We start from the raw sequence: 13139 nt of genomic DNA, 5'->3' as shown, positions 1-13139 counted from the left end.
CTTCTACTAGAGTGATCAGGCAAGTTTTCAAATTAAATTAAAATTAAAGCCATGTTGATTTTTTTGATTTTGCCAAAATAGAACTTAAATCAAGAATTTAAAAATGTAACCGGTATCCAGAGTCTGCATGTAGTTGAAGATAGGCTGACAGAGAGAAGGGAGGGAAGAGGAAGGATGGTGGTTTGTATAAAAAAAGTTCCTGACAAATTTTAGAATATTTGTTGTGACCATTCTAAATTAACCATAAAGTAACTATTTATGAAATAAATTGTCCCACTTTATCTCAGTAAGACAAAAATGCTACTGTGCTGAGAATGGAGGTCTCAAGCAGGGGATTATGTATCTAAATTTGAAAACTTTCTCATTTTTTTTTTCTGATTTACATTATGATTTAATTTATATTTATGCCTGATTTATATCATATAGTCTTTACTGAATACAAAACTTGTTTTTAATTATTTGGATTACTGATGGAAAGGAAGAGTTTTCTCTTTAGTGTTGCACAATCACCCTCCACTTTTCTTTGTCTCAACATGTCTTATTCAGATTGCTATCGTGGCAATGGCAGGAGTTACATGGGAAATCTATCCAAGACAAGATTTGGGCTAACTTGTTCCACATGGGACAAGAATATTGAAGACTTACGTAGGTGAGTGCATATGAAATAGACAATAGATTGTTCAGTGAGTCCTGAATAAATACTACCTCCAAACGGCATCTGTTTTTTCTGCAGTGATTCTAACATAGACCCTTATACCCTGGAGATCTTAGCAATCTTTTTTCTTTTCTTTTCTTTTCTTTTCTTTTCTTTTCTTTTCTTTTCTTTTCTTTTCTTTTCTTTTCTTTTCTTTTCTTTTCTTTTCTTTTCTTTTCTTTTCTTTTCTTTTCTTTTCTTTTCTTTTCTTTTCTTTTCTTTTCTTTTCTTTTCTTTTCTTTTCTTGCCTTGCCTTGCCTTGCCTTGCCTTGCCTTGCCTTGCCTTTTTTCTCTTTCAGTGTTCAAATATATTACACAACATGTGTTTATTCAGACTAACCACTAATTGCAGGCTTCAGCATTTTACTTAGTGTTTAGTTAACTGGTCTGGTTTGCCCCATCTTTTTCCTTAAGTGTTTTTTGGTGGTGGTGGTGTTTTTCTTACATGAGATGTTAAGAAATGAAGCAGGAAATGGTTATGTTACATTTGCTTAATATTTATATTTGCCATTTTCAAAGTTCTGAACAACATAAATTCCCGAAGAACTTGATCTTTTCTCTTAGCTCATCTTGCTTCAAGCATGACTTGGACTTGAAACCTCCTGTGGTCCCATGCAAACTGAAACTGAATCACGGGTCTATGATCTAATGACATTGACATCAAATGTCATAAAAGTAAATTGCAGTTTCTATTGTGTTTTGTTGCTTTGTTTTCTTTTTCAAGTAGTGAAAATATCAAGTTTTTTTTTTGCTTTACTTGTTCAGGTAAAAATGAATCAGCAGAAAGTACAAGAGGAGCTGTGAGTTTCTAAGACTTTTCAATCACGCTAGAATCATCAGTGTTGTCTCTGTTCAGAAGGGTAGACTTATAAATTTCAGGAGTAACAGGAAAAAAGTAAATCAGTAAGTCAGTCTCCAGAGAAGCTGTATTACAGAAGGCAGATTTCAGTGGCATTGTCTAGAATCACCAGCTGGACTATATGTGGTTTCCCCTACACAGAGCTAGAGACAGAATATGTATTCCAGTCTACTGTCTATCTAAGGAAGGCAGAGGTTTAAGGTCAGGACTTCTGAGAGTTCAGAGAATTCTTCAGTTAGATGTGAATGAGTTAGCTTGAACCTTGTACCAACCAGATGCCTGATGCAATTACATTCACATCATCCTGAGGACAGATCAGCCTTCCTTCTCTTACTGTCACTAATTTTCTATCTGGGAACTTCCTTGGGGAGGTATTTGTCGCAGTTCAGCAGTTACTCTGGTTTTGCTTTGGGTGTGCTAGAAGCACTTTGCATGGTCAGTTATTAACTATGAGGGAAGCACAACTGTAACTTAAGAAACCTGTACGTTCCTGTCTGAAAAAACAGAAATAAACATCTTTCTCTGCTTCAGATTGTCACCTCAGACTTTTACCTTTAGTTAAGTGCTTCATGTGGGTTTGCAGCTTAGGTTGCTTTTCACTGTAGTTTGAGACATTCAAATTTTTCTTTTCCTGTTGCTTAACTTTCTTGCATTTGTCCTTCCTTTACCTAAAATTCAGCGTTCTTCTGTGATGATTCAGTGCTCCCTTCTGTTAACTGTAAACATGCAGGGAGAAGATAACCTGCGTTCCCAGAACAGGCCTGAATGCAGCACAAACACTCTTCTAATCAGTTTAAAGATCCCTCCTGAGGGTATCCAGGGTTTTTAGCTCAAGTGAGAGAGATCTAGAAACCTTCCAGCAAGTCCACTCATTGCTTAAAATACCAACCAGAGGAAAATTGGACAAAGATCCAGTGAATATTTGTGACTCAACCTCATTTTGATTTTAACCAGCCCTAAACACTGACCTGTAGGCTTCTCAATCAGCTAATATTACAGTGTGGGACAAAGCAATATTTAACCTCTGAAAATTTGGGCTATAGTATAAAGCTTTTCAACACTTTGATTTTTTTTTCCCTGTAGGCATATACAAATATTCAGAGAACCAGATGTTAGTAAACTGAAGAAAAACTATTGCCGCAATCCAGATGATGATTTTCATGGTCCCTGGTGTTACACAGATGATCCTCTCATTCCCTGGGATTACTGCCCTATTTCTCGATGTGAGTACTTGGTATGCCTCAGGCATCGTCAATTGTGCGGTCTCAGTGAAACCATGGTGTCAGTGTATACCTTTCTGTTGTCACTTGTGGCAACAGAAAATGCATAATTATATCAAGAATCAATTACATACGACTAAGAAGGAATGGAGAGAAGCTGCTTGTGCAATGTATAAACAGGAGGTCTTTATCCTTGACCAGTTTGGAGTTTTCAGGGCTTATTTATGCAGCAGGAGCTTAAAAGGGCTATTACAAATAGTCAAACATATTCCAGCAGATCTAGCTATTGAATGAGGGCTGGATGGAAACAAAGAATTGTCTAGTGGTTAGAATGCAGGCTGTGGCCTTAAGAAACCCAGGGACAGCTATCTTTTGTGGCATGAGCTTCGTGGTTTGTTTGTGTGTTCTGTATTTATAAAGTGAGGATAACTCACTATATGCATGATGATGTGTATATGTGCTATATAGATTAGATCCTGCTTTTGGATGTTTGTGGGATGATTTAACTCCTGGAAAGAATTAAGAAAATCACTCCTCTAAAGTTGCATGTTATAAAGCTAAATAGCTCAACTATACAGAATTAAAAGTCTTAGAGAATTCAGTAATAAACTGAAGGTAGGTGGAAAAAATACATTAATGCTGAAAAAAAAAAAAGATGTGCAATTCAAATTTAGGTTTAAGATTTTTCTCGTTAATTCCTATTGCTAAATCACAGTGGTATATATCCTTGGAGAACATTTGAATGATAAATCAGGCTTTTGAATGTATGTCTGTGATATCTAGAGGTTGAGGATAATGTTAAATTCATTCCTAGCAGTAATTCACAGCATTTCCCCATAGTCTGAACTGCAGCATTTCTATGAGGTGATATTAGAAATCTCAGATGATTTTTTTTTGGCATCTATGTGATTAGTAAACAAAATGTGCAAATGTCAATGTAGATAAAGAACAATAACTGACTGAATATAAATTTTATTCACTCTTAGGTAATTCTATCAATTCCAAAGGAAAATGTCACAAAATATTTTTGTCATGTTTGTACTGTAGGTAATGGTTAGCATTATGATGACTGGATTCTAATGCTGGAATATGTCTGTTTTAGAATTGCAACTTGTGTGGGCCAGTGTTAAACTACTAATAGCTTATTCATGTACTGGTAACCAGTTTAACCAGTATGAACAAAATGTTGGCAGTTACCAAGTGTACTTGGTGTCTTTAACTGATCTGTTTAAACTTTGCATACTTACATATACATATTCATACACATACGTATACACATATACATATTCATATTCATATGCATATTGTATATACACATAACTTTAACTATATATAGTTGAAATCTATATCCATATATATATCTTTACACACATTTATATATTTGGGTAATGACAGAAATCTAGTTAGATAAGACAGTTTAAATTTTGCTCACACAAATTTGCAGTAACTACATCCATACATCAAGCTCATATCACTAGGCCACACTTCAGACTTTATGGAAAGCAAAAATTTTGAAGACAGTTTAAGCAACTTTATTTTAACTTCATAATGACTTAGACTAGATGGAAGAACAAATCCAGTTTTGGGGAATACAATTTCATAAAGATAAGTTATTTGTGATAGCAACATATAGTAGGATTTTTTTTTTAAGTTTTAAAGACTTCTAAGGAAATTAGAAAATTTCTTTAAAGTTGATCTATGTTTAATGACATGACTTCTACTGTTCCTGTATGCTTACAGAAAAAAGACTATTTCATTTTTCTGCCTTGTCTTGCTTAAATGAAATGTGGAAATTGAGCATTTCAGAGAGCCTGATGTATTCAAGATTCAGCCAAGATGAGAAACCCTTAAAACCACTGTTGCAAAAATGTTTAATTCTTATTCCATTTTATTGGTATAAAATTCTTCCATCCTATTTTACCTGACCAAACTGGTTTTACAGAATGATATCACTGAAAATTTAAACTTCATGAAATATTAAAATTAACTATGCATTTTTCTGTTTATTTTGACTGTGTTCAGGTTTTAGACTTGTTTTAATTTTGTATTGTGTGTTCATCTTATGTGTCTGTCTAGGCGAAGGTGATACAACTCCTACTACAACCAGTGTGGATGGTAAGTTTGCAGATGTACTGTGCCCTGGCATGCATTATATCCTACAAGACTAGCCATTTCTTTCTGACTGAGAAGGAAGAAAAAGATCAATTAAGGGTACAAAGATCAATTAAGTATACAGCTTGGGGAAGAAAAATAAATAAATAAATAAAAGGCAAATGTAGAATAGCTTTACTATACTTTTTATTCTCATATTCCTACCTCGTAAGTGGTGAGATATAGTAATGACTTTTAATGTTTATTTTATAAATATAGAATTGTTTGTAATAAACTTAACAATATGTATTTTATATTCCCTACAAATCTCTCTATAGAGTCAACCAGGTTCACTGAAGTAGTTTTGATACTTTAGAAATATATTTCATTAGCTCAGGAAAGAACACCCTACCCATGATAAATATTGACCTTCTTGTGGTCCTTATGTGTAACTGTACAGGTTTCCTACCGCTGTTTTTAGTAAAATGTGATCTCTGGACCTGCTTTCAGATACTGTCATTCCTTGTGCCTCAACAAAACATTTGAGAGTTGTAAATGGAATCCCAACTCAAACAAACGAAGGATGGGTGGTTAGTTTGACATACAGGTAATTATCACTTTGATAAGAAGGACAAAGCATCTAATAGGATATTTGTTTTGGAACTATAGAAAATGTTGATTGTAGTAAGAATATTTGTAATTGCAGTTAAATCCTGTAAAAGAAGGAAATCAGCATTCCTGGAACATCTGGTGTTTCTATAGCTTTCAGTCCATCAATGAAACAGTTATATGTTAGTTATTGCGAACTTGCTTCTAAAGCATACACAGCATTCTAGTCTTTGGATTCTTTAGATCAGCTACTGCAGATCTTTTCATCATTCCCTTAACACCCTGCCTTAAGCTGTTTACTTCACAGATTGAAGAAAATTGAGGTTCATGTCAATATCTGTATTTTAATACCAGTGCATTTAGATATGAAGTATTAGATTCAGGATATACACCCGTGCTTAATTTAGCTTTCTGCTCATAAAACTGCATGAAACTGAAATGTATTTTGTATTAAAAAATAAGTAGGAGCTATAAGGAAATTTCTTTCACTCTGTAAATCAAGACCCTAACATGTACATCTGGAAATGTGTATTACATTATGGCAGATCTTAGTTTGCTACTGTGTAAAAGCCAGAACACAGAGTTACTGCCTCTTGTGTTCATTACTCTTTGGTTAATAACTCATCAGCTAGAAGTATGAATCATAAATGGATAGCAGGAAATAGATCTCAAGGATCTGGTTTTTTTTTTTTTTTTTTGGTCATCTAGTACAGATTACAGTACAGTTTATTACTATTAGCTTATGTCATCCCTTTTAAAAACATGTTTTAACTTAACTAATACTTTCAGGCTAAAGAAAAGACAAAAAGTCTATTTTCTATATTTCTTCATTGCTAGAGAAATGCTGGGAGTCCTCCTCATCTTTGTCAATGTTCCATTCTCATGGGCTCATATCGTAGTGGTCTATATCTTTCTAAAAGTTTAGCAGATGGACGGGAAATAAATTTCTAGAGGAACATCCTTCTATTCCTGGACTAAATAAACATATAGAGGGACTGAAATGCTGAATCACCCTGGAAAAGTTTATCTTGCCACTGTTTTTAAAACAGCCTTGATGGCTGATGAACTTTTAGACAAGAAAGGTGAATTACTTCTGAGTGCCTAAAATGTAAATAGCTGAAGTTAAGCAAATTGACCCTAGGTTATGTGCTATGTTACAGAATTCCATTAAGTAAATGAGTTCATAAATGACTGAAGATGTTTTTTTTGTTTGTTTGTTTGTTGTTGTTTGTTGTTGTTTTCTGTTTGTTTTAAAAGAAGGGATTCCTAAAATACTCCAGATGCAAAATATATTTTTAAGTATTATATAAGTCTAACATGTATGTAAAAAAATGTACTTATATTTTATGTTGTTACCAGGGAAGCAGATAGACTTTTTTCTGAAACAAAATCTTAATGACTCCAATTTTTTTCTTGGAGGGGTAGAGGGTTCATAAATGATTCTGTAATCTAACATTTATTCTGAAAAAGTCTAACTATAACTAACACTTCTCAAAATAGAAGTGCTGTGTCTGAATGGTAAAGTCCTAGTGCTGCTTACAAACTTGTATATCTGCAATCAATGCCCACTTATAAAATTAATTAATTAAATTAATCAATGACATGCTTTCCTATACGTATGATCCAGATTCTGTTATCAAGTATATTTAAATGTGCTCAGGTGGCCAAGAAGGCCAATGGCATCCTGGCTTGTATCAGGAACAGTGTGACCAGCAGGGCTAGGGAGGTGATCGTCCCCCTGTACTCAGCTCTGGTGAGGCCGCACCTCGAGTACTGTGTTCAGTTTTGGGCCCCTCGCTACAAGAAGGACATGGAGGTGCTTGAGCGGGTGCAGAGAAGGGCGACAAAGCTGGTGAGGGGCCTGGAGAACAAGTCCTACGAGGAGCGGCTGAGGGAGCTGGGCTTGTTCAGAAGAGGAGGCTCAGGGGCGACCTTATCGCTCTCTATAGGTACCTCAAGGGAGGCTGTAGCGAGGTGGGGGTTGGTCTGTTCTCCCATGTGCCTGGTGACAGGACAAGGGGGAATGGGCTTAAGTTGAGCCAGGGGAGTTTTAGGTTAGATGTTAGGAAGAACTTCTTTACTGAAAGGGTTGTGAGGCATTGGAACAGGCTGCCCAGGGAAGTGGTGGAGTCACCATCCCTGGAAGTCTTCAAAAGACGTTTAGATGTAGAGCTTAGGGATATGGTTTAGTGGGGACTGCTAGCGTTAAGTCAGAGGTTGGACTCGATGATCTTGAGGTCTCTTCCAACCTAGAAATTCTGTGATTCTGTGATTCTGTGATATTTGGAGGAATTTCATCCATTCCAGGAAATCAGCTTTGGATTTTGTGCTACATTTAAATAAGAAGTATAACCTTCATCTGTCTACTTGTCAGTCTGGTAAAGCAGATGATGAAATCTTTTAAAGTTGCATTGATAAATAATGATATACATGTATACATGAAAGAACCACATTTATGTTCCTTTTTGTGACATTTTTATAGTAAAACTGGACAGAATCAAGATTTTATAGACCCCAGCCTCTCCGACCAGACAGTCTGTTCCTCAACCAAAATACAACCTAAAATAATAATAATAAAATAATAATAAAAATGACCCCCCAAAATAAAACAAAATGAAAACAAACAAACAAACAACAACAAACAACAAAAATCAAAAAACACAAAATAGGAAAGCATCTGTGTTATTCTGCTTTCTTTAAACTCTATACAGAGACTGGACTTCTTCCAACAATTCCTGTAAAGCTGTGAACATTTGTGTGATTTGAATTTATAATTTGTAAGATTTCAAGCTTCTCCCAAATTGCTAACAATTTTATTCACTTTCCAAAGAGCTGTAGAAAATAAATGTGATTTTAGAGGCACAAAGAAGGAAACTAATTAATTTGCATTCCAATGTCAGCTTTATTTTTGAAGAAAATGTCATGTTTTATTGTTTTAATTTTGCTTGATATATTATACAGCAGGTTTTCTATAATCATGTGTAGGATGTCATACATTGCAGATTGCTTCCAACTGAAGCATGTGGGAATGGAAATCTCATAGGACTGGTAATCAAATAGTAACTCTCTACCTTGAGGTCAATGCTTTGAATAATACTTACTTGAAAAATGTTGTTTACATCTGTTGGCAGTTTGGGGTGTTGATTGAAAGTTTCAGTCCAGTTCCTATTACAAAGAAGTCCACTTCTTATTATTTATTTTATTTTATTTTATTTATTTTATTTTATTTTATTTTATTTTATTTTATTTTATTTTATTTTATTTTATTTTATTTTATTTTATTTTATTTTATTTTATTTTATTTTATTTTATATTTATTTTTAAAGATAGCTCTCTTAATTTAAACCCATCTGTGAAAACACTAAATAAATAAAGTAAATGATTTTCTGTTTCTTCCCGGTTTATAAAAACTGAATCAAATCTGGAAAGTCATGCTACTACATGTATTCAAAATGTATAGCAAATGGACAGTGAAATGTTTTCACAGGCTGTCATCCAGCCACCTTTCCCTACACCTGAGGAATACATAAATGAAAGCTGACAACAACACTCTTTAGAGATTTTGTCCAGGTAGAAAGAAAGATATAAATATATATATAATTTATTTATTTATTTTTCAGGAATAAGCATATCTGTGGAGGTACTTTGATAAAGGAAGAGTGGGTTCTAACAGCAAGACAGTGTTTCCCTTCTCGGTACAGTAGTCTGTAGTTTTGCAATATTGAAATATACGTATCTTCTGTTATTTAAAAGCACAACAATTCATTAAATTAAATGGAACAGTTTTCACTCCTTTTTGGCTTTAACACTACTCACCTGATATAAAAATTCCTGTGAGACCTTGCCATTTTCTGTTTTTATTATTGTTAAGCTAAAACTTTATTTTACATAGAGGTATGAATGTTTTCCAAGTGTAAGAGTTACACAATAGCCTCTTTATGAAAATAATCCCATGCTTCTGCTGAACTAGACACAATAAAATAGAATTCTTAAGCAAATCTTGAAAAGTTTCAAGGTCCATAATTTCCAAGCCTCCAGATGTTCAGATACTAGTAGAAAACAAAAATTACATTTTAGTCATGGTTAACAATAAAATTATGTAGTAACTTTAGACCAAAAGCATACATTTGAGCATGTTGATTTTGGAGTAACAATTGGCAGTGTAGAACCACTTCTAGTGAAGACTGTTAGTTAAGATCTTCTGGTACAATCATAGTAAGCTGAAATTTTTGAGTTATTCTGTTACACATTCAGCAAAATTCTAACCAGCTTTGCCTACTTTAGGTACAAAGATTTGAAAGACTACAAAGCCTGGCTTGGAGTCCATAATATCAAAGGAAAGGGAGAGGAGAAGCACAGACAAGTTCTGAATATCTCTCAGCTGGTATATGGTCCTGCAGGGTCAGATTTGGTCTTGCTGAAACTTAGCAGGTTAGTAGCTACTACTGCTAATTCCAGGATTTTCAGCTACTGTCTGAAATTCTTCCTAAATAAGCATTGCAAATTCAGTTCTGTACAATCATGGTATTGCAGATGACATCTCTAAAGTTTAAGCTTCTAATAGTAAGATGTTCATGTCAGTTGTTCCTGGGCACATAAAGAAATGATATATTAAGTGGATGGATTTCACTTGATATACACAAATATTAATCTTTATTCACTTTACTCAGAACAGATGTTACTTCTGAAATATAGTGCCTAAATACTTTTTTCCCCGATAACCAGGTTTAATTTACAGTGCGTTATATATATATATATATATATATATATATATATATATACACACACACTCATTGGCTAGTATACGCTTTTCATTTATAGAATAAGCAGCAGATTGCAACTAAGATATCTGTGTACATATAAGCTTTCAAACTTTCTCTGTATTAGCAAAACTATATATCCAAATGAAATGTCATCATTACTTACTTTTGAAGATGAAAACCCAAGTTAAATAGTGTAAAAGTAGTGACAGAATTTCAAGAAATTTTTTGACAGTTCACAGCTGTAACACAAAAAATAGGTAGAAGAATCCATCATATTCTTCAAAGAAGGAAGAGAGAGGTAAAGAATTGGCACAGTTTTTAACTGCTGTGGTCTATAAAGGCACTTAAAATCATTTTTAGGGTAGATTATAGAATGTGAAGTAAAATTCCTTACGTCTGTTGTTCATTTTCTCTTTTCAGACCTGCCATATTGACAACTTATGTAGAAATAATTCGATTGCCCATTTCTGGATGTACCATTCCAGAGAAGACCAGTTGCAGTGTTTATGGATGGGGATACACTGGATGTAAGAGACTATTTTTAAAAACTAAATGAAAACATTGACAGCTAACTTCCTTCCTCTTGTTATCATAGGTGAGGCTGATGATATTGCCTCATGCCATGCTTGTCCAACACTTTTTATTATAAAATGCAGTTTCAACTTTTTTAAAAATTTATTTTGCTTTGTAAACCTTTAAACCTTTGAGCATTTTATTTAAGATGATTTCATTTGAAATATTTTCTACCCCATCTTTTATTTATTTTTTTCCTCCAAAGACTGGCAAAATGATTCAAATGCTTCAAAGAACAAACTATAAAAATGTTTTACATGTTTGAAAAATCTGTCAGAATTGGTTTGAAGAGTTCTAACCCTTTTTTGAAAAATTCTTCTTCATCTACTTGAGCACCTTTTTTCTATATCCCAAAGCAGGCCACCCTGTGGAAAAATTAATACAGGATAATGTAATCAAAGACATTATTATAATTAACGTACACAAAGACAGTATATTAAGGATACACAGGCATCCCTCTCTGGCATTTCCTAACTTTTGAGTACTTGACTTTGCAGCCTTACTGATGTTCATTAAGCACAGTTTTTTGTGTGAAGTAAATACAAATATGTGACAGAACAGACATTTATTTAGTCTGGTAAATACTCTATCTGTCTAATGATGTGTTGATGATAAAGTTAATAGCTGCCAGTTGACAGTAATTATTGCAATAATTACTGTGCTCAAATGTTATTTTGCCACAGACCTTGAGTAAGCAGCAGCAATGTACTCATGCTGTCCTGGACGCAGAGCAGAAAGTAGATTGTAATTCCGAGGTTCTCTCCCTTGTAACCATTACTCCACATTTCTTTGTGGGTGGCAAGTAATCTGTACCAGTCCTTCTCCAGATGACTGCCTTTGATGTTCCCAGTGTTATTAGTATATTAGCCTTCTTCTGAGGGGAATGGCTATCTGGGGGACAGGGAAGTAGGGCTGGGGCAGCATCACAGAAAAGCTTGGCTTAAGAGAATTGATAATGGAATTTGCTATGCTGTGGAGTTACGTAATACTATAAATATGTAACATCTATCATCTAAGGACTTCGTACTATATTTTATATGCTACTTAATATAATACTCATAGCATCCCAGTCAGGGAAGGAAAAAGTGTTACACCCTTTTTATTTATTTATTTATTTTGATTTCTTCTTTAAGAACACAGGATAACAATTTAGTGAAGGGCAAGGTTGGCATTTTTTGATAGCTGTGAAGAGAATGGGCAGGTCTGGGCCTTCTATTTGTCTTTGCAGCTTGTACAGAGTTGTCTTTTGCCATGTAGAACAAGAACAAGCTCCACAGGGCTCCTGCTTTCTGACCTTGACGCTGATGAAAGGAGATTGCATAGAGCTGTGGCTCTGTCCTTGCAGGCACGAAGTCATTCAGTGTAGCTGAGCCAGCACTAAATGAGAAAAACTCTGCACTGTAATAGTATTTTTCAGGTCACATGTTCTTCCCTAGGCTGGAGCAGCCACTGTTGCCCATTAACCCCTGCTTAAGGCATGGAGTGAAATCCTTGTTCTGCTGATGACAGTGACAACATTTCTCACTTTTCCTGCTATTAATGATGTGCTGAGTCAAGTTGGTACTGAATTGTAGAATAACCCCAGTTATCTAGCCATTTCTTCTAATACAAAAAATATCTCCAGATATTCTCAGAGAACTGAAGAGACACGGCACAAAGCAAATTTCTTGCAAATTTTGTTTGTACCAAATATACAAAATCCAAAAGACTCTCATGATATGTTTGATTATATGCATGATAACAATGAGGATGAATGAAAATGTGAGTACCAGGGAAAAGTGCAAAGAATAAAGTTATGTGAGTAAACTTATCCAGCCTGGATCTTCAATACTCTTTTTTTTTTTTTTTTTTTTTTTTTTCCCTACAAGAGAGTAAAGTTTTCATTCTCTTTTCAATCCTAGTAGTTAACTATGATGGCCTTCTCCGAGTAGCAAACCTGTTTATTTTGGGGAATGAGAAATGCAATCAATATCTCAAAGGGAAGATCACAGTGAATGAGTCAGAAATCTGTGCCGTGGCTGAAACCATTGGTGCTGGGCCTTGTGAGGTAAATATTACATTTCCTATGAGTGTATTAAAGCCATCAACATGGTTATTTCTTTCTCAGAAATAATTTACTAGAGTTTTTATAATTGCGTCAAACTTGTACGCAATACACATAATCACAGAATACATATGTGAATCTTCTGCATTGGAAAATGATTTGCATTTCTAGTGATCTATTTTCTGCCAGTGTGGGAAGAAGTTTCTTTGCTTCAATGGCACTGTACTTCCACATCAGCAAAGGGCTTACGTACGTGTTAAATATACTCGCGCCTAAACACTTTGCT

General features: G+C 34.5%; 1 protein-coding gene across 3 annotated transcripts in view; it reads left to right on the top strand.

Moving 5' to 3' along the window:
• HGF (hepatocyte growth factor) overlaps nt 1-13139 on the top strand; it is a 61413-nt gene that overhangs the window by 45101 nt on the left and 3173 nt on the right. For 2 of the 3 annotated variants that reach the window (XM_084514732.1, XM_084514734.1), the window contains exons 10-17: nt 547-649; nt 2637-2776; nt 4850-4888; nt 5375-5471; nt 9094-9168; nt 9758-9904; nt 10657-10763; nt 12711-12856. In XM_084514732.1, coding sequence (XP_084370858.1) covers nt 547-649; nt 2637-2776; nt 4850-4888; nt 5375-5471; nt 9094-9168; nt 9758-9904; nt 10657-10763; nt 12711-12856 — 854 coding nt within the window. The remainder of the gene's footprint in view (nt 1-546; nt 650-2636; nt 2777-4849; nt 4889-5374; nt 5472-9093; nt 9169-9757; nt 9905-10656; nt 10764-12710; nt 12857-13139) is intronic. The other variant, XM_084514733.1, reaches the window with a different exon arrangement.

Source organism: Aythya ferina (assembly GCF_964211825.1).
Source record: "Aythya ferina genome assembly, chromosome: 1".
Taxonomy (NCBI): Eukaryota; Metazoa; Chordata; class Aves; order Anseriformes; family Anatidae; genus Aythya; species Aythya ferina.
This window is presented reverse-complemented; position numbering and strand designations above follow the sequence as displayed.